General features: G+C 38.5%; 1 protein-coding gene across 1 annotated transcript in view; it reads right to left on the bottom strand.

Moving 5' to 3' along the window:
• LOC131230277 (tripeptidyl-peptidase 2) overlaps window positions 1-22482 on the bottom strand; it is a 94326-nt gene that overhangs the window by 63995 nt on the left and 7849 nt on the right. Inside the window, exons 4-14 of the mRNA XM_058226114.1 lie at window positions 18365-18474; window positions 18186-18266; window positions 16612-16698; window positions 16378-16523; window positions 11913-12063; window positions 11682-11804; window positions 9937-10020; window positions 9645-9832; window positions 2415-2589; window positions 2187-2308; window positions 1954-2033 (exon numbers count right to left, since the gene is read on the bottom strand). Of these exons, the coding sequence (XP_058082097.1) occupies window positions 1954-2033; window positions 2187-2308; window positions 2415-2589; window positions 9645-9832; window positions 9937-10020; window positions 11682-11804; window positions 11913-12063; window positions 16378-16523; window positions 16612-16698; window positions 18186-18266; window positions 18365-18474 (1347 nt within the window). The remainder of the gene's footprint in view (window positions 1-1953; window positions 2034-2186; window positions 2309-2414; window positions 2590-9644; window positions 9833-9936; window positions 10021-11681; window positions 11805-11912; window positions 12064-16377; window positions 16524-16611; window positions 16699-18185; window positions 18267-18364; window positions 18475-22482) is intronic.

The following is a 22482-nucleotide window of genomic DNA, read 5'->3' on the forward strand; positions in this document are numbered from 1 at the left end:
TGCCAGACATCCGAGTGGCAAGGAGAGCTGATCATCAGATTCAACTCCCCCACCTTGGATCGCAAGGGTAGGTCTACAGTCTACCTGCACAGTCAATGAAGGCACCTTATCTGTGTCTCAAAGAGTTAGGGAAGGTGACAAGGTAGAAGCGGCTGAGGGCTCACATGGAAGAGATTTGTGGACGTGTCACCATAGGTGAAATGGGACTGGCCGAAATTCCAAGCAGAGGGGTCTTGTGAGGGTCATGGGCACATGGCACGGTGTGCTAAGGTGGATGGCATGTCAGATTCCAATCTGTCATGCAGGACGCCGCCTCAACATATGGTTTTGTTGGGAGTTTGTGAAGAACAGGTACCATGATCGAAGGCCCAGGGTGTCATCTCTCCTGCTGCTAGTAAGGCATTGTGGGACGCGTGTATGTTGTCGTTGGTGATCTCGAGGTAGTCTCAGGTGTCAGCATCGGCAATAAACACCACAAAATTGTCGAGACCCAAAAAATGGTATTGTGATGAGAAAATGAACTCACATGCCAAATGAGGAAGTATGTTGGCTTTGAAATACACTAGCGGATCAATAATTGACCAAAATAAGTCTAAATATAACTCTGTCAGCATCAGGAACAACTCAAAACGCTGCTTAGTCACCATGGAAGTGTGGTACTTCATGTTTAATTAAAGTTTCTTGGGCTTTCGCAAACTTGTTCGTCAAGTTGATTGGTGGTTGGCTGTTGGACCTATTCATAAATAGAGAGAGATTACAAAGGGTATGCTCTTTTTTTCTATTTTTTCCTGATAGGTAAATTGCGCTCGAACCTGAGACTGCCACTAAGTTGCAGGCCCGAACCTGAGTACGCTCCCCTTTTCTCCATTATATGAGGCATTTGGAAGGAATCAAGTAACAAATCTTCAACCAAACTCAATCATTGAAGGTGATTCTTCTAACACACTTAGTTAGGCTTCTTCGGTGAACAAATGTCCATGGAGACTCGGTGAGTGCATGGAGGAAATAGGGGAGAACCCTCTAGGTGTCCTTTTTTCTTTCTAATTCACGGGGTGGAAATTCTGTAGCGGGTTATCTAGCCAAAAAGAGCTCCAATCTACCTTAGTTAATGCTCAAAGACTCTTCCCCCATCCTAACATTTTTCTTATTTGCCTTAATAAAATTTCATCTTACCCTTTAGAAAGAACCTTCAACAGCAACATTTCCACAACTATGATAAGGTCAAGGGTGAGATCAAGTATCGTTCAGTGGGATGGAAGACTGCAACAACGTTTTTTGCTGTTCCCATTGCCGATTTAGAAAGAGGTTAGGAAACAACAATTAATGAAATATGAAAAATTGATGATAAATAAATAAATAAATTGTCAAATGGACCACATCCATGACAACATCGTGGCAATTAAATGTTGACAGTAATTGATCAGGAAAAGAAATTAAATATCGATGGTAGTTGAAGAAGGGATCCAGGGGAATCATAGGAGGAATCATATGAAATTACTAGTTTTTATTAGAACCGTGACATTTTTAAAACAAGCAATGTGAAAATACTATTTTCCCAGGACAGCTGACATCGGTGATTTCAACTAAGTGGACATTCAATTTATTCACAGCAGCCTAAATATCTTTAAAGATTCAGTTCTTCAACCACCTATCATGGAAGGTGAGTCAGAAAGTGTGATATGTGGGGCTTATAAGAAACAATTGCGACCTTGGAGGTTCCACCTCATTGTTAACGACATCATAGGCATGCCATCCAACATGCTCCCTAAGAAGGTAATAAGTTAGTTAACACACTTGATAAATAAAGGATTTCAAATTTCTTTGTATTGGTTGCTTCTCATCAACAGACTTGATGGCTATTTTACAATCTTTATGACCTCTAACAAAATATTTCATTACATGTTATAAGAAAAGAAAAGGGCTTCAAATCAAAGAAATGAGCAGACAACTCACTAGTTTTCCCAGATTGATTGATCTTTACTCGGTACCAAACGCATGGAAGATTCTTTGATCGCTGAATATATTCATGTGCACTGCCTTGCAATAAGTATAAAAATCAGCATGATTCAGACCTCAAAGGGACCAGTACATTTCTTCCACTTAAATATGCATTACGTGCAAATTCCTAGAACCATTGACTCAGTGCCCTGGAAGGAGAAATCACAGACAGAAATAGCAAAACTAACCTATCAACTTGCATAAGCCCTCGTCCAGTAGATAATGTATCTTCAGGAAGATCACCTACAGGAACGGTTGTGTTTTCAAGTGCTTTGCGTACGCTGTATGGACTCACAGGAATACCTTCAGCCTACAATGATAGTATACATGTACTATCAATGGAATATTTCCACCAATCAATAGAATTTACATAGACGGGATTAAAAGTGAAGGTGAAACTAGCATATCATGAGGACCTTCATTGCACTAATCAATAGAGCAACTCCCCCACAAGCAGATGGAGATGCCATTGAAGTTCCATTCATAAGCATGCGGCGCTGCAATGTCCATGTAGGTACAGGAGCCACAGCCCCACCAGGAGCACTTAGGCAAACACCAAGATCTCCATCAATTGTTGGGCCTCGACTGGACCTGTTAAATTCATATTGTTATTGTCCAAGAAAATAACAGAAAAAATGTCAATGGAATTAAAATAGATGGGTAAAAGAACCAGAGGAAGAACCAAAGAGAAGGAAGCACCTATATGTGCGGAGTTATTAGTAACAGATAATCATCTAATTTAGTTCCCACAAACATAATAGACAGTTAATGACACGACATACTTTCTTTTAGTCCAATAAGTAAGTGTCATTTTCTACCGTGAAAGGACAACATAACTCAAATTACTAAGGATCAGAGTGAACTTAAACCTTCCCGGCAGACATGTCAGTAGATACGGAATCTGCTGTTCCATCCCCACGACCATAAAAACTTGTCTTCATTAGAATACAGTGGTGGCGGGGTTACATGGATCGTGTGTCAGGTACGCTGTGCTCTACTTCCTCCAATGTATGGTAGGGTAGAATCATGTGGGTCGCTCCAATACATACACTAAATATGCTGTACACTAATTCCTCCAATGTGTGGTATGCCACAGGTATAATCATGTTGATCTAATTCATCCAATGTTTGGTATGCCAGGGGTAGGATCATGTGGATCACTCCAATACATACACAGTTAGAATCATGTTGGCCACACTAATACATGCACCAACATCATCTATGCTAGGGGTAGAATCACGTGGGTTTACTCCTCCAAGTGGTATGCTATGTGTAGAATCATGTCGAACGCTCCAATACATCACCATCATCATTATTGTTTTATGTGTGCTATTGCATAAATCAGAGTATAGATCTCTATGTTCTCAGCATAGATTTACATTACAACTTAATCTGCACTAGGAGTATTAGATTTAGAACCATACTTTCGGATCAGTAAAAATAGCGATCTTGATCGCAAATGACCCATAATCTGGATAGTACAATCCTGAACTTAAAATGTAGGGGGATTAGCAATTTCAGTAAATTGAGTGGGAGCATGCAGCTCTAGCGTTTTCTTCTTTCTTTTTTTCTTTTTTTTTCTCTTTTTTTTTTTTTTTTTTTTTTTTTTTGGAACTACAGATAATGAATGCAGACAATTTAATAAAATATAAAGGTGAACTACAGTTGAGCATTTGCAAAGGACATGGCAATCAATGGTAGATATCCATGTTTAAAAGGAACAGATGTTTGAGTAAAAGCAAACCCTTCGGAAGTAACAGTAGGCAATGAAGAATATCATGCTTCTTCCAAATATGCAAAGTCCCCATGAAGCTTAGAATTTAATCCAAGGGAACATATTTCATAGAATGCATTTGCATATCTGGATGCCACAATGAAATTTGACTCTCCAACAGAAAAGAGAACCCTTTAAAATTAACTAGCTCTGGATGCACGAGTCATGCAAACTAGAACAAAATTCCACCAAGAAATCAAGGAAATGAAGGACACTGCAACCAATTATAAATTCTTTGGAAGAATCAAAGCAAAGCGGCTTGATAATTGTAATAACAATATAGAATGCCTAACTACCTTTAAATCTCTATGCAATTCAATCCAACAGCCGTTTAGAAAAGTGCGATGGTAGAGCTGGTATTGCACGTGGTAGGCCCACGGGCTATGTGCAGAAGCTTGGTAGAGCTACGAAATGAAGGCTATGTCCTGAGGGGGGGGTTTTGATTAGGACCAAATAAAAATTTTGCCTTTTAAACACACAATTACTTAAACTAATATGCAAATTAAACTAAGACAATTAACTCTAAGGCTTCCAAATCAATAAAGGGTCCAATCACATAGACTACAAATAGAGTTGTACACGAACCGAGTTACCTCAGTTAACTCGCTCGACTTGACTCGAAAAAGCTCGATTCGAGTCGGTTCGAAACTGAGTTCGAGCCGAGTTCAAGCTTGCCCGAGCTCGACTCAACTCGGATCAAACCTCAACTCGAATCAACTGGGATCGAACCAGCTCGGTGACTCAATTATTTTGATATTGATGTTGCTAGCCAAGTGTTTGATGAAATGACTCAATGAAGAGTTGTTTCGGGTGCATACATTCTCCGTGGGATCGGCTAGTGGCGAGGAAGGAATGGATACGAAACAAATCACTAAAAATTTTATAAAAATAAAAATAAAAGAATCATATTATAAAATTGCCCTCAAATCATGATTTTGATGTTGTCAACCGAGTGTTTGATGAAATACCTGTATACTACTGTTAGTGTTCGAAGTATCGGTATCGCTACAAGTTTCGCTAGCTAGACAATATCGATATCGTTGATAACTGAAAATGCAAGGAAACATGGGAAAAACGGTAGAATTTTCAGCAAAAATTTAGGAGATGTTAAAATGTAAATATTTGTATATTTAGAAATTAAAAAATACATACATAACAAGTTTCCATTTAATGGGGCCTTAAAAGCATGTGTTGTTGTGAGAAATCAGTCCAATCATCTCATCTGGTCTATTTAACCATCCAACATTCCATCCAAACATCCATCGGTATTGCAAAATATCAACAACACACGATATTTCACTAAGAAAGCATCAACAATTGGAATGGAAACGAAAGATTGTGGTCTCAATATCGCGCATGTTGCAATATCGATAAGATTGAGATATCATCAATATTATCAATGACAAATTGAACACTACATACAGCCATGTGCCCATGGAAAAGAATTGAAATAAAAAAATTTCTAATAAACAAAATTTTGATGATATCAATACGTTGACCATATTATTGAAATATTGTCGATACACTTATGATATGAGCATTACCTAGAATTTACATAGTAAAAAATATTGGCGATACATGGCGATATTGATGCATTGGCAATACAACCGACACCTAGAATTTACATAGTTGAAAATATTGGCGATTATATTAACGACATTAATACGTTGGCGATACTTAGCGATACCTTGCTAATACCTGGAATTTCTGATACTACCAGCATTATCGGTATCGTTATAATTCGAACACTAATTGTTATTACTATTTTGCATTCTGTGAAAATTAGAAGATGCGTTGTAAGTGTTTAAGAAAATGTTGCACAGGCTCGAACTAGCCCGAGTTGCTGACCGAACTGAGCCGAGCTAGCAAGTCAGGCTCGAGGACCGACTCTGGGTTAGCTACTAGCCGAGCAGAGCCGAGCTGTGCCAAGCTCGACTCAGTTCGACTTGTGTACAGCTCTAATTACAAATCATATTCTTATGAAACAACTAGTATATAAACATGATAATATACATGTGTGTATGAGATGTGTTACCTATCAACTCCTAGCATTCATTTAATCATGCATACATATAATTAAACATTCAATCACATAAGCATAATTAAACAAGTGCTCAAGGACAATCTCAAACACAAGCATGTATAGTGGTTCGGTTTCCATATTCCACTCCCGACAGACGCACTCAACCCATGAGCATATCGGATTTCACCATTGGATGTTTTAAATCAAGTTCACCTCTAACCTTTACAACCCTACACAAGGACCCTAGCATACACTCCCGCCGAAGGCTCCCACAAGAGACTTGAGTTAGTTTTTTATCGGCTAACCAACAACCCCAATCCTAATCAAAGGACCTACGTTTACTCCCACCGAAGGCTCCCTCGGAGACTAACACGCTCACACCTGTGTCCGGTTACAGGTAGCCTACGCAAGGACTTTGATTTAGGTCCTAAAAAAGAACCTTGTCGAGTTTGACAATCAAACTCTTACACTCAATCCTACGCAAGGAAGGAGTGTACATAGACTCACTCAATGACACTGGTCGAATTGAGCCCTGTTGATGCGTCATCTTGGGTTGCTTGATTGATGCTTTCCCGTGCTTCAATCAGCTACCCTTTGCTCCCCCCGATCATGATGCCAAGGCTTACACTCCAAGAACAAACCTTGCATATAATGCTCCTTTGAAATGACCAAGGTAGTAAGAGGTTGGTAAATCTCCTATAACTAATGAGAATGTTATAATCCTAAGGGATTCACCTAGATGGGTGTTCTAAAGGATTTAGACAAGGATTTGACTACAAGTTCAAGTCTAATCTCTAAAACAAAGTGGAGATCAAGTTCATCTTCAACATTGAGGTTGGAATCCTCTTTCAAGTGATGAATCACAAGATAACTTAGATCTCATGGACTTAGAGGCTTGGGATGAGAGATATAATCATGGAATCACCTAAGCTTCTATTGCACCAAAAACTCATCCAAATGCCTAAGAATCGAATGCCCCATATATGAAGTTCGAGCTCCAACGATAAAAAAAAATAGGCAGAAAACGGCTCTGTCGATGGCATCAAGCGAGCCTTCGATGGCATTGAGAAAATCGGGTTTCCAACTAAAATGTTACTAAACAGTTTGCACACTGCTACATGATGTCATCGAGTGGTCTTCGATGACATCGAGGGGACCCTTCAATGGGTCCCTGATGCCATTGAGAAACTCAGATAAAAGATCACTAGCTGCTGGACAAATCTGAATTACATAGTCAATTCCATAAGGGGATCTTCGATGCCATCGAAAACCCCTTGAGGTCTACTCGATGAGATCGAGCACCACTCATAAGACTGCTGTTTTGGGCATGCGATTATACAACAACTTGGAACCTCTTCTAGCCTAACTTATCATGTTCCAATTAAGCTTCTAAGGCAAATGGATGATCAACAAGGTTTACCTATAAGACTAAGGATCATCTAGAGTTTCAAGGGGTTGTTTTGGGTCAAGAGTTAGGGTCACCAAGGCACCTCATTACATTTTCTTTGCTCCTTGATTCTCATGTCCTCTTGTGTCTTCGGTCTTCAACTTCTAAGGGCTCAACCGACTACATGACACATAGACTCACGTGATTGACAAACAAGATGCACAAATCAGTGCACTAACAATAGCATCATGAGTCGTCGTCATTATCATCATCATAGGCTTGCCAACTAATTGGGGTCAGCTTTATGAATCATGTTTCACCAAAAGTCCCTACTTAGGAACTATCTTCATAAAGTGGGGAAAAATAACCTTCGGGTCCATTTGCTATTTTAAGCACACTTCTAGGTAGCTTCTAGTTCCTAAAATCAATTTTGGTTAGCATGCCAAACTAATCAGTTCTTAAATTTTGAATACATAAATAATGTATTTATGGAACAAGTTCAAGACGTTTCCAATAGTGCTTTTGTGCAAACAGGTGGCCGACACTTGAGGTGGTTGGAACACGTGTTAGATCTACGTGTGTAAAGCACGCGGTCGGAGATCTGGGCCATTCCAGCTAGGACAAACATTGAACATGCTATGTATCAAAGGGTAGTACACTTATCAAGTGAGACACTACTTGCATGTGGAATCTGGACTGTTTGGACTTCTTTCAACAACCCATTTTCTTATCCAAGTTTAATCTGCCTGATTGGTGGACTGACATTTTTTCCATGGTGTGTTCACTGAGTGCATGCTTGATTGAAATGGCCCGGATCTATAACGCGTGTGCCATCGGCCTTATCTCTTACCCATGTTACATACGCACACAAAAACACCTCATCCAATATTGTTAATTGGATTCCTACAATATGATCAGCAAAAGGCCAGAGGCCTGATGGTATTTGATACACTCTAGTAGAGTATGATGCTTGATACGCAGGCACTTTGAAATCATACATGTGGAATACATCCACCCCATCCATCAGGTGAACCAACCTATGTTAGCACTTGGGACCAAAAATCAGCCTGCTCGACAGCTCGAGTGGGCCACAGCATAGGGAAAATCAGGGAGGGGACACCAACTATATGTTTGTGAGTGGGGCAAACCATGGTATGTAAATTCCATCCAACCCATTCATCATCTGCTACTCACTAGGATGAAGGGAAACTACAAAAATCAACTTGATCCAAAAACTATGTCGCACGAAGCTTCAAATGCGAAGCAGCAACAAGTATAAATAGGCAGAAAGCGGGAGCAAGAGTCCAAAGCAGGAATGGCATTTAGAAGGGTCTCTGCAACTAAGTCCAAAACCCTATGTGTGGAGCATGCTGTGTGAACATACAGGTATTAGGCATGATTTACGTCATTCCCATCGTTGTGGCCCAGCTGATTTTTGGATTGGTCTTCTCTCTTTTTTCTTTTTCTTTTTTTTCTTTTTTTAGGTATCCACGGTGAACATGTGGGGGGCACACCTGATGGATGGAGTGGATGTCAAATCCATAACAGCTCAAGTGTTGCACCTCATACTATAGATGTAGTAGAGGATTTTGGTCCTTACTAGAAAACTCTGATCATTGATATGAGTCATCCATCATGTGGGACCCAACCTTTACCCATCCCTCTCAAATCACTTTAGCTGAATGATGATAATTGCTGATTTTTCTTATGTATGTTTACAAAAGTATTTATTGGAATCAATTTTGCATAAGCAATTCTAAATAAACAATTTCATTGAATTGTTTGCTTGGAATCAATTTTGCCTTTTCTGGAAGCGAATCCCAAACGGGCCCTTCATATTGCTTCCACAACCATATAAGTTGACTTTGATTGGATGGGATGCTACGCGATTTATCACTTTAGAGATGTAGAAAACATATTTTCATTGTTGTGAAAGCTATAATAATCAGTCCATTTCCACTTTGAATCTAAAGGTGAACAGTGACCATAGTAAATGGAAAGCATGGTGTATAAAAGAGGAAGCCAGTAAATAATGATATCCAAGACCATTAAAAAAAACCATTCAGGCTATTCTATGTTTTCTACCGGTATTTACCGCAGAACTGCAACCAAATCCCACTAGTTTAGCTTAGCAAATTGCATACAGAACCCAATTCATTCCTACATCAATAGTACAATATTTGGCAATGAAGAAAACTTATAAATCCCTGATTGCAATGGGAAAGTTGAAAGTATTTTAAGTACCTTTTCTGCACCAAATTTAATACTGTAACAGCAATACACAATTGTATTACAGCAACCTAAAGATTTCATTCTGGTTTTTTGATTATCAACAAGTTGGATCCAAAAATAACTTACCAAACACCTTAAAAGGAAATTAAAACAATAAATCTAAACTATTTAACCATCTGATACTCTGATCATAACCCCAAAGAAAAATTACTGAAAAGAAGAGAATGTACCAAGTGTACTCCAACCCTTCTGAGGGGGGCTCAACAACACAATGAGCTCCAGCAGCCATGGCAGGGGACACGTAGGCACCAATTCCTATTATGCTTGAACTTGTGCCACCGGGTGCACCAACAGTGCTTAATGCAGGTCCACTGTTGCCAGCACTACTGATGAATATGAGATGGTGTTTATCAACAACCTGAAGTTACAATAAGCAACATCATCAGAAGAGCCTTCTTAAGGGCAGAAGAAATATAGAATATAACAATCTTCCAAGCAAGTAGAAGCCATATGGTTTAATACCTCATTAACAAGGTCAATAAAACGTCCATAGTCCGGCAGCAGCGTAGGTTCTCCATAGCTCATGTTGATGAGGTCACATTTGTGCTATAAATAACAAGTATAATAGTTGTGAGCAAAGATCAAACATATAATAGCACAATCCCAAACCTGAGAGGTGCTATAGTTCATGTTGATGAGATCAAATTTATGTTGCAACTACAATAATAGTTGAAACTAAAGATCAACCATATAATAGCACAATCTCAAAACCAAGAGGTGTTATATTGCTTTTTTCATACGCCAAGCATGCTCAAAACAGATTTCTCCTCCCAGTCAGATGCATGGAAAATAGATGAAAGGGGAGAAACATACTTGAAATGATAAATATATAATAATAGAAATGCATAAATTGATAATACCAGTAAGATTCACCTTATTTCATATCGGGAAAAAAAAAAGCGCAAGAAAACCATCAAGCTTGTAAAATATGTTTTCAATATTGGCATAGTTAACGAATGAGAATCATCAACCACACGGAGCTATATCAAACCATTGGACCAAATCATGCCCCAATACACCCAATCCAAAAATAGAGATTCTTCCACTTGAAAAGAAAGAAAAAAAAAACAATGCAATAACCAGTGAATAATCAAAGCTCTCACTAGTTTTGATTGCCTAAATCATATGCCCCACTAATGAAAATATGCACTTGCACAAACCCTAGCCCAAGGCTTGTAGATAAGATAAAAATGTCCTAAAAGCTGCTAAACATTTTCTGTTTATTGAATTTTTATATGAAGGAAAAGAAAAGAAAAGCCCTAGCACTAATTTGGGCCTTCCATAAAACATTAACTATGGGCTAGATGTTATAATCTTAAACCTGCAATCTTATTTTAAAGGAAAATGAACAATACCCTCATCTACTTAACTGAGACATAAGCAAAGAAAAAATAAATAAATGTTCATTCAAAAATAAATCCAAATCATCACTTAAAGGTAAATGCCACCAAAAGACCCTTTTGTGGACCCAAAAGTATACCATGGGTGCCAACGTGTTCCATTGATGGGTCTACAGATTTAGCCCATTATGGAGGACATTTAGACCCCTTTTCACGCTCTAATCCATCCTAAAATTCCTCAGCAAGTACATCAGCCTGATCCATTAACATATGGTTGTCCAAGTCCTCATCGTCCTCCCCGAATTAGAAAGGACTTGACCTCAAGTCAGATCCAGTGTTCATTGACATGTATGGTGTAAGATCAACAGCATTGGATATATTAAAAGTTCTCCAGGTGGTAGCTCAATGCGATAAGCGTTGTCGTTAATCCACTTCAAGATCTTGCACGGGCCAATCTTTTTCTACTTCAACTTTTTGTAAGTGCCCGCTGCATACTTTCTTTCCGCATCTAGACCCAAAAGCATTGCAGGTTTTACCTCAAACTATTTCTTGTACTCTAATTCTCTCCCTGTTTGGCAATGTTGTTCTTTAATTCCAAGGCATGAGTTTTACAAGTGTCATTCACAAGATCAAGGAGCACACCAGCAAAAGCATTGCAGGTTTTACATAAAACTGCTTCTTGCACCTTAATTCAAACCAGTTGATATCATTCCCCAACTTCACCATTTATCAAAGCAATCGAAAATTGAGGCAAACATGATTGGTGCATCTCTCAGGTCATAACAACAGATACAGCTAAAAGCATATGGTGAACTACAAATACTGCTCATTGTAAATGAATAGCTTACAATGCTAACTGAGACATACCTCCACTGCTGCTATCAATGCTCGCGTCAAGCCAGTTCCAGTTTCCATTGAACCCAAGCGTGTGTCTCCAATTTTACAAGAAATGAGTTGGGCTCCAGGTGCAACTCCATTTAGTAAAGGTTCCTACATGGTGATATCATGATCCCAAAACACACAATAGGAAGTGGTAGGAAGATAGACATGAGTTAAGAGAAGATGCACATTTTAGAGTTAGGAGGGATACTAGAATACCTGGGGATGGAAAGCTGTAGCTATACCAGCAACATGAGTCCCATGTGGCGAGCAATCTGTTACAATGCTTAAGATGTTTCCTTCATCATATACATTTGTGACAAAGGAGCATGCATCCAATTTGCTAAATATGCCATACTTCCGTTCAATCCTGTACAGTTGCACAGAATTCAATACTCAAGGTCCCTGTGATGACTTCAAGATACTCACACAAAAGTAAGAGCACTTGCACAAAGTAAAACGATGAAAGTAAATGAAATTATAAAAACGAGGAACAAGTCAAGAAAGAAAACAAGCAGCAATAATGCCCTTTTGTACTATACCCCTTAGACTGAAGAACAAGTGTTTGGCACAAATGATTTCCTCAATAGATACAATTACATGTATCCTTACCACTGCTCAAGGTCCTGGGTAGGTTAAAAGGCATATATAGGATACACAAAAAGCAAACAACGAAAAATGTCCTAGGATACGAAAAAGGATAAATGCCTTGACACTAACTGGAATCAGAGCTTGGTATCACCAGTATGTATCAGGGGGGCATGTTCAGCCCAGTTGTGTAAATGCCTAAAAGATTATTCAATTTTTAAAGCATAAGCATGTTCAAACAAGTTATTAGTTATCATTTATCAAAAGCCAATCGACATACATAGAGCAAATCAAATCATTATCACATCAACAACTTTCTAAGCAAAACACTTTGATCAATAATGTCTAATTGAAACCACAAGTCAAAAGTATGAAAAGAAATTAAAATCCCACGGGTTTAGGGCGTGTTTGGGCGGTGGGATTAGAAGGGATTAGGTGGGATGGGATTCATCTGGTCCTGTGCCAATTCCACTCCATGTTTGGGACTAATGGAAAAGCTTGGAATTAGATCAGATGGAATTGCATTGGGTCCTGTGCCAATTTAACTCAATGTTAGCAAGTTGTGTAGGTCCCACCATGATGTGTGGGCTATATCCACACTGTCCACCCATTTTTCGAGATTATTTTAGAGCATGAGCCAAAAAATTAGGTAAATCTAAAGCTCAAGTGGACCCCACCATAGAAAGCAACGGGGATTGAATACTTACTGTTGAAAACTTCTTTGGGTCCACATAAGTTTTGGATCTACCTCATTTTTAGGCCCATGCCATAAAATGAGGTTACAAAACAAATGAAAGGTTTAGATATAACACGTGTGTTATTCTCAGTAATTTCAAATGATGGTGGGTATATCCATTCAATGTACCTCTGTATTACCAACAAAGCATGACATGAATCTTATCCCATGGCAACAGGGGACAATCCCTGCCATGGGTAATAATTATGTTTTTTCAATCCCATCCCACCTAATCCCTTCTAATCCCACCGCCCAAACACGCCCTTAGAGTATTAAGTACAAAATACAAAATACAATTATCATTACTAGAACTACAAGCGCCACTCAAAACACTGATATATGTGTGTGTGTGAAGTTTTCTCGGTCAATATTATCAATAATATAGCAACCAAATATCAGCGATATTATTGATAATAATGCCAATATTTCTAGGTATCACCAAGTCAAAGATGCCGAAACCTCAAGTAATATAGAAAATTCTAGATATCATCAATAATTTCAATAATTATAGGTGATATTTGGCAATACCAATGATATTTTGGTCTCTAAACAGTATAATAGTTCCTAATATCAGCGATGCCAGCAATAGGATCACTGTTATCTGGGATACTTCCACAAAACACGAGAACTTTGGGAGAAAATAGGGAAATTTTCTCAAAAGTTTAAATTAAAAAACATACCGTTTCTTTTTTTGGGAGGATTTTGTTCCTTAGATGATTTCGACCACTTCTTTTGGTTTGTTGAATCAAAGCTTGAATTTGAGTGAGAAATCAAGACTTGAAGCGGAGACGGGCCAAAACTCAAAGGTGACAAATAATCCACAGAAACTTCTCTCCTTTTTTTAATGTTAGCATAGATTGCAATGTCTATGGATGATTCTCATGCATTAACATGGATTTGTAGCGAATAAATCAACATTTGAGTAGATGAATTGGGGAATTGGGGAAGTTCTAATTTCGTCCACTTTTAACCCTCAAATTGAGAATGGATGTTCTATTACTTGCACTGTATGGTATTTAAGTGATATAAACTCCTTGTGGATATAATTGCACTTCTTTTTTTCCAATAGCACATGGTTTAGGTCCTTACAAAATGGAAACTAGGTAAATTTAGTTTCTTCTTCTTCTTCTTCTTTTTTTTTGCAATATTTTAATTCCTACATGTGTATGTGTTTGTTGGTGTGCTGAAAGATTGCTCATCGCTTTTTTAGGGTGGTTTTTGTTTTGGCTTGGCTTGTAGCTGGTGTGCTATCTTGGCACTTTTTTTTAATAAATTTTCTTTGTTGCTCCTTAAAAAAAGTGTATACATTTGTCTTTTAACATCTCCTAATGTTTTGCTGCAAAATTTTCCGCCCTTTTTCCAATGCTTCCCCAATGAATCCCTTAGTAAAGGATATTTTTCCTGTATCAGCGATAATATCCACAACATCAGTACATGTTTCCATATCCCACTCATTGATACATCATACATGCGGTCATCAATACATGCAACAGTACCGATACTCTGAACATGGCATATGGCATATGCACAAATACAAGGATCGCATTGCTGGCATATAGGAACTCTTGGAGTCTTTTAGTTACCATTTTTTGTCTCCTTAGTTTACTCTCTTTATTGGCATGTAGGTTTAGACCACTTATGTGGAGCAACAGGGTTTGTTCTAGGCTTTTCAGCATTGAAAATAGATTTTTGTAAAGGGCTATATGTGTAGCCATAGGTACGAACTAGAGACATGGTAATGATAAATGAAAAGTTTGTCTTTTTAGGTTTCCTTTAGGCACGTTTTACTCTAGCATTAGTTGCTTCATTTCTTTCTTTCCTGTTGAATACCTAAAAGACTGCTAGAATTTTTATTTATTTTTTTGAGAGATGACGATTTTTTTTTTTTGAGACTGCTGGAATTTATTTCCATAGTCCATTATTTGGCATGATGTAGGACAATTAACCACTTGCTCTAAAAGCTCAAACTGTTAGACCATGGCAAATCAATCCCTTTATCTCATAGCCCAGGCCCCACTCTCATGGGTTAGGAGTTAGGACCTTGGCCGAACCCCCCTCATGGGCCCCAAATCACATGGGTACCGCCTCACACGAGCCACCCACCCCGAGTGTGCCCCTGCATCCCACAAGCAACCCACTTGAGCCTTGTGTGAAAATGCCCCTGCATTATGGCCTTTTGTTCAATCTTCTTGTCAAGTTGAAGGATCTTTGGAGCTCCCAAAGGTAATTATTTTCAGTATATTCAAAGTTCAAGTCCCTCATTTTTGCCACTGGGTACTCAATAAACAGATAACTTGCAATTTGCAAGCCTTGATGGGAAAGACAAGCTGATACACATAGAATTGAATGCCTATTGTCATCAAAACCACCTAGGATTGTTTCTAAATATAAACCAAGATGTAAAAAGCTTCTTTTCTTGTTTTTTTCTTCTTTTTTTTTCCTTTTTTTTATTTTTTTTGAAAGATAACTGAAATTTTATTAAAAAGTAGATGAGGAATCTGAACCAAACTACAACAAAACAGCCGAATAATTTACAGACCCTAACGCAAAGCTAGAGAGAGACTGAATAGATAGGGCCCATCCACAACATTTAATTTCACCCTTCTAAAGACATCAGTGGGGCCCATTATAATGACTTCCTTTGACCAACATAATATTATCTGGGTCAACCAATTTGGACATTACCAGGAATAGAAGCAATAACCATTAGTGCCTAATGTTCAAGGTCAACAAAAGAATATGGTGATCAGGCTGCAAAAGGAGCAGTCATGTCACCCTTCTAAAGACCTCAGCCGGGCCCACTATAATGACTTCTTTTGACCAACATAATATTATCTGGGTCAACAAAGTTGGACATTACCAGGAATACAAGCAATTACCATGAGTACCAAATGTTCAAGGTCAACAAAAGAAAATGGTGATCAGGCTGCAAAAGGACCGGTCATGTCAATGCATAATGATACTTGTAAAATATTACTACGTAAATACCACCTGACGTAAAAATGCAAGAGCATAAAATTGGATGAATTAATTGCATGTAAAATGATGTGTATGATTCATGCATTATGAGAACATAAACAATTAAATATGGGTTGGTCCTTTGCTTCTCAATATGTTCTGGCACTGTACAAATCCTCAGAACAATATGTTGCATGAAATCCATTCATTCATTAAGGTTTGCCGGTTTCATATGCTGAAAACCAGCACCACAAAGCTTGAGCATATGTGCAGATCTCTTCAACCATGTGTAATACTAGATCATACAAACCTATAGTTTGTCAGAGGAATAAAATCAGCACCACAAAGCTTGAGCATATGAGCAGATCTCTTCAACCATGTGTAATACTAGATCATACAAACCTATAGTTTGTCAGAGGAATAAAATCAGCCAATTTCCCAAGTTCTGAATCATCATCCTCAAGACTCTGTGTGTCAAGAGCTACCCTCCATACATCACCATCGTTCCACACAACAGCATCTATAACAGGTCCCCTGTCATCATAACTCTGAAATAGACAACAATAAGCAAGAAAACAGTTTACACATTTGAGAAGAAAACATTGAAATCAAGGATCGTCATAAAGAATCACTCACATCAGCTTGTTTTCGAAGAAAATCGACTTTAATTTGAAGGTCTTCGCGAACCCTTTTTAAGCTGATCTCCTCTACTTTAGCGTGTTTCTGCAAACAGGCATTTCACCATGCAAGATAGTAAAAACAGGACCACATCTTTTACCATTTACCAAGACTATAGACCAACTCTGAAGTGAAATATTCCAGTTGCATCTTCATGTATGAAGGAGAATCTAGATGCAGAATAGCTTCCCAACAGTTAAAGATTTTACTAGCACAATATCAATCCAAGGCAACTACAAATCTGATAATGCTACTGTTTCCTTAACTGGTTTATGCCTACTATGCACTGAATCAGATAACACAACTATAACATGCCAAATAAAAAAGAATACTTTTTCTTGCTATCCTTGTGGCTTTTTTGAATAAAGAAAATTATGTTACTTGATGTGCAATCCATAGAGGAGCATGTGGTAAATCCCAAATGCAATATAAATGAATCAAATGAAACTAAACAAGAAAAGACCTCTGCACCAAATCTGAAGCATAGGAATCCGCACAATAATATATCATCATCATCACCATAGATTGCTCCATCTATAGATAACTATATCAACATCATCACTATAGCCTTGTCCCAACTACTTGCGGTCGGTTTTAGGAATCATGTTTCACCAGTCAATCCTATCAAGGGGCCCTACCATCAGAGAGTGAACAACAGACCATCCCTTCTCACTACCTCAATCCAAGTCTTTTTAGGCCTTCTTCCATTCCTCTTTTCAGGCCCACCAACCCTAACCAATTTTCCCATGCTTACAAGAACTATCTCCAGTATTTGTTGCACCGGAACTTACCATCGTAATCTACTCTCCATCATTTTATTGCTTATTGGGAGTACAGGCATGTTTGGATACAAGGAATCCATAGGAAAACAATCAGATTTCCCTTGATCTGATGTTTGCAGTTGTTTAAATTGCAAAGAAAACTGTGGATTCCACGTAGTAATCATTATACTCATCTGCAGTGGTCGCAAGATACAAGGTGACAGTTGTCCATTGAGAAATTGGATTTCCAATTGCTATCCCAACAGACCACCTTTTTCAGAATCTACTGATGAACAATGCCAGAAAATGAAATCGTTATAGTTATCCATGTCCACACTGTGGATTCCTTGTATCCAAACAGGCCAGTCTCTTTAGGATGACCTCATTCTTAATTCTATCCTTTCCAGTCTTCCCACACATCCATCTCCACAACACAACCTCTACTTGTATTGCTTAGAATTGACCTACCTTGTGGCAGACTGGCAATGAAATTGTTTTCTTACAAAATTTCCCATACACTTTCACAGGCATGCAGCAATCACACAGCACCCCAGATGCACATCTCCACTTCATCCACCCATCTCTAATTATATTGGAAACATCCTGTCAATCTCCATCCTTTTGAATGATAGATCCAAGGTAATGAAACACATCTCATTTAAAAGAATTCAGTTCCTACACACGCATTCATATGCACGCCTTTGCATTTAAGAGAATGTAGTTCATAAAGAGATTCTCCATGTGCAAGCAAAAAAAAGGGTGGTTAACAACCTGGTCAAATTCATTGAGCTGCTTTAAAGCCTCCGAAATTGCTTCCTGATTTCTCTCATCCCACTTCTTCTTCCTTTCTTTCTGCCATAACATGTTCATAAACCATGTTAGTCATTACAAAGGTTCAAACAAACAGCAACCTCTTAGAAAAAGCAATGGAATCAAATTAGAACATATACCTTCAAGCGTGATGTCAGAGTGTCGGTAAAGAGTTCATAAATTAATTTATAACCAATGTGCCACTCCCCAGAAGGGTTCTTCCATGATGGATTTATAACCAATGGTGCCCCTAACATATACCATAAGCAAATTCACACGTAGCATCAAGAAATTGCAGAAATAAAATTTTCTCTTACAAATGAATAGAAGGATCTTCTTTAACTATCCAATAGGGACAACTACTAAGCTGTCAGAGAAGGAAATCAAAGTTAAAAGCAGTAGCCTCGTGATGAAAGCAACAGGAAAAAAAAGCAACAGAATTGGGGATACATCTAACATCGTAATGGAAACAATCTAGCAGTGATGGTAGGATCAATATAAGGATATTACATCCGTGTCCAATCACTGGCATGAAAATGAAAGCAGCTGATACCCATTTCAATGGTAAGATCAAACTAAACCTGACACATGAATCTCGAATAATATACAATGAAGTGATTGTTGTACTTCTATAGCTTAAAAATATCTTTACCATATTTAAATAGTCAAGGGAAGCACTATTTTCAACGCACCAGGATCACATTGATTTCGGCCTATAGTTTGCAAGCAAGAGATTTTTGTCAAAGGAACAAAATAATATATTTTTGAGTCAAGGGCGAAAACTAATGCCATGGTAAAAGAGCAAATGTTCAGACCCCTAGATTAGTAGTTAGGGCACCACCTGATGGTTGCCAAAGCCGGGTTGGCAATTTCTGTTGCACCCTTAATTAAATTCAAAAAATTAAAACAAAAGTAACTCAGCTCACTGATCAACCACGCCAAGTCAACTCCAGCTAGTCACTAGCAGTAACGACCTAGTCTTGGAAGCATATGATTTGATCGCAAAAGGACGACCTATCAAGATAGGAGAACCTCGAACTAAAATTTTACAAAAGGGGGAAGGTACATTAGGCGCAGTTACCTCACATAGAAAAGGATGCACAAGGGAATGAGAGGAATGGTGAAATCCTGCATTTTACTATAGCTATCACAGTGCCTAAAACAGACATGGTGACGGGAAGAGAGACACATACGTGTTTACGAATGGAAATGGATTTCCCAAAAACCTCAAGCAGTGGTGAATGGGAAGAGATCAATGTAGCTGCTATGAAGGGACTGATAGAGCTATTGAAAAACACTTAAAATTAAAAGTATATTTTTAGAATATTTTTGTACTAACTGTTAAATAATATATGGCCATGTCCCTGTAGACTAAGGTGTCAATTGGTAAACTGAAAAATAAGGTCTGAAAATTAATTTAGCTGCTGAAAGCTTAAACTGCTGAACTTGTGTACTTACAAGTACTGAAAAATCCGTTTGTTAATTTGTCTGAAAAAAGTCCTGATATCAGCAAATAAGTATTTTTTCATAGAAACCTGTTTGATAAAAACAAACCACAAATGTCTGAAAATTGGCAATTTGTCATATTTGCCCCTATTGTCTCAATTTCTATCTTTTGGAGAATATGAGACAAAACTTGCTATCTCCTTGCCACCAAATTTGGCACACCTATTTCCCATCCACATACATCTCTCAAACATGACTCCTTAATTAATGGACCATGTGCAATACTCTTCTTGATAGAATAATCATATCCCTTTGTTAATATTAAGCACTGGGTACCATTGAATTAAATAAATATATGAAATAAACAAAAAAATTCCACCATCTTGTGGTAAGCTTTCAATCCCCACTGCTTCTTGTGGTGTGGTACACTTGTGCCTTCAATCTACCTCATTTTTTCGCTCATGCCCTAAAATTAATTGTCAAAATGGATGGATGACATGGATAAAACATATACATTGCAGTGGGCCCCACAGATCCCCTAACAAAACCGTCCATCTTTAGCTACCCAATCCGCGGATTGCCTACGACCCCGGCACATAGATATTCTAGTGCTTGGGATTGTGGGGAGCCCACAGAGATGTATGTGACGAATCCACTCCGTCCATATGATTTGCAAGTCCACGATAGGACAAGTTTAAAATTCAAGCAGATCCAAAATTCGTGTGAGCCATACCACACGAAATAGTGGGGATTGAACGCCTAGGGTGACAAAAGGTTTTCAGTACGATATTTGATCTATATTGTTTTTGGATCCGTATCCTATAATGATCTAAAAAAATGGATGGAAGGTGTGGATCTAAGAAATACATCAGCGTGGAGCGCACATAAATTTCACGCTTTAAGAAATTTCATTCCTTGTTGTGTGGTGCAAGGTAGCAGATTAGGTGAGACCCTGGCCTCACCCAAGACGGTGCAGCCCGTACTGTGGGGCTCACCTTGATGTGTGTATTCTGTACCTACTTCATCCATCCGTTTTTTTCAGATCACTTTATAGCATGATACCAAAAATTAAGAAGATCCAATTATCAGGTGGACCATACTCTCAGGAAATAATGGTGATTGAACACCTTACCATTAAAAACGTCTTAGGGCTCACCTTAACATTTCGATAGTTTTTATTTGCCATCTAATCTGTTGATAAGTTCACATAAGCCTAGATGAAGAGTAAAAACAAATATAAGTTTGATCCAAAACTTTTGTGGCCCATTAATGGTCAATCACCACTGTTTCCTATGGTATGGTCCACCTGATAATTGGCTCTGCTTCAATTTTTGGATAATGCCCTAGAGTGATCTAGAAAATCGGATGGACGGAGTGGATACAGAATACACACTTCAAGTTGAGCACCACAGTAAGGGCCGCACCATCACGGGTGATGTTGGGGTCTCGCCTAATCCATTCTCGTGGTGCAGCACATTCCAGGTAATAATTGGATCACATTCCAGGTGAGACCCCGGCATCACATTCCTTTCCAGGTGATGCTGGGGTGTCACCTAATCCACCTGATAATTGGATCTGCTTCAATTTTTGGATAATGCCCTAAAGCAATCTAGAAAATTGGATGGACGAAGTGGATACAGAATAAACACTTCGAGTTGAGCACACGGTAAGGGCTGCACCATCACGGGTGATGCCGAGGTCTCACATAGTCCACTCCCATGGTGCAGCACATTCCAGGTCGAGAGAAGAAAACCGAAAGTTTTTTGACATGCAGAACTTTCATGGAACCCACACAACATATGTATCAGATCCACACTGTCCATCCATTTTTCCATACCATTTTATGGAATGAGACAAAACACAAGGAAGATCCAAGGCTCAAATGGGCCTCACTATAGAAATAGTAGGGATTGGACGCCCACTGTTGAAAATTTCTTAGGGCCACAGAAGGCTCAGATCAAGCTAATATTTGTGTTTTCCGTTCATCTAGGTTTGTGTGACCTTATGAAGAGGTTAGATGGCAAATAGACCTCACAGTGGACCCTAGGAAGGTTTCAATGGTAATCGTTCAATCCCCACTGCTTTTTGTGGTGTGGTCCACTTGAGCTTTGGATGTGCCTCATTTTTGGGCTCATGCTCTATAATGATCTGTAAAAATTGATGGACAGTGTGGATCTAAAACATAAATCATTGTGGGTCCTAAAGAAGTTCCATACATTAAAAGTCATATTGTGTAGCACGCAAACGATTTGGGAGAGAAATCCAGCGTATCTGGTTAGCTTGAGTCATTGGCCATGATGTGGACCAATGAGAAGCCACACCACTCTATCTGAACGGTGATCTCATCATTTTTGAAAGTTGACAGGGATATTTTGGTCAAAATTCAACAAAAATTTTAAAAGGAAATGACTTACTGCGCTCCGCAATAAGTTTTAAGCCAAGTTGCGGTGGCTGAAAAAAAATCCTTAAATTTTAAGTGAATTTTCCATTTAAGCACTGAATGTCTTTTGGTTACCAAATGATCTGAATTACCAAAATCACTTAAAATAGCATTTTTCAGTGATAAGTTACGAAATTAAGTTTTACCAAACGCACCCTAAGACTGAAGGTCAAGAGGCTGATATTCAGACCCCCCATACTTGTACCATACCTGTACCAGTCATCATTCAGGATCAGAAAAGTAATGTAAAAGATCAAGAAGAAGAAGAATCGTGAGAAACATGATAAGGCTGTGTGATACAATTCAGCAATTTATGAGTTTCATTGCATGTTCATTCTTATGTTTATGCTAACAATCAAAACCTGTAATCCT

The sequence above is a fragment of the Magnolia sinica genome, chromosome 17 (assembly GCF_029962835.1).
Source record: "Magnolia sinica isolate HGM2019 chromosome 17, MsV1, whole genome shotgun sequence".
Taxonomy (NCBI): domain Eukaryota; kingdom Viridiplantae; phylum Streptophyta; class Magnoliopsida; order Magnoliales; family Magnoliaceae; genus Magnolia; species Magnolia sinica.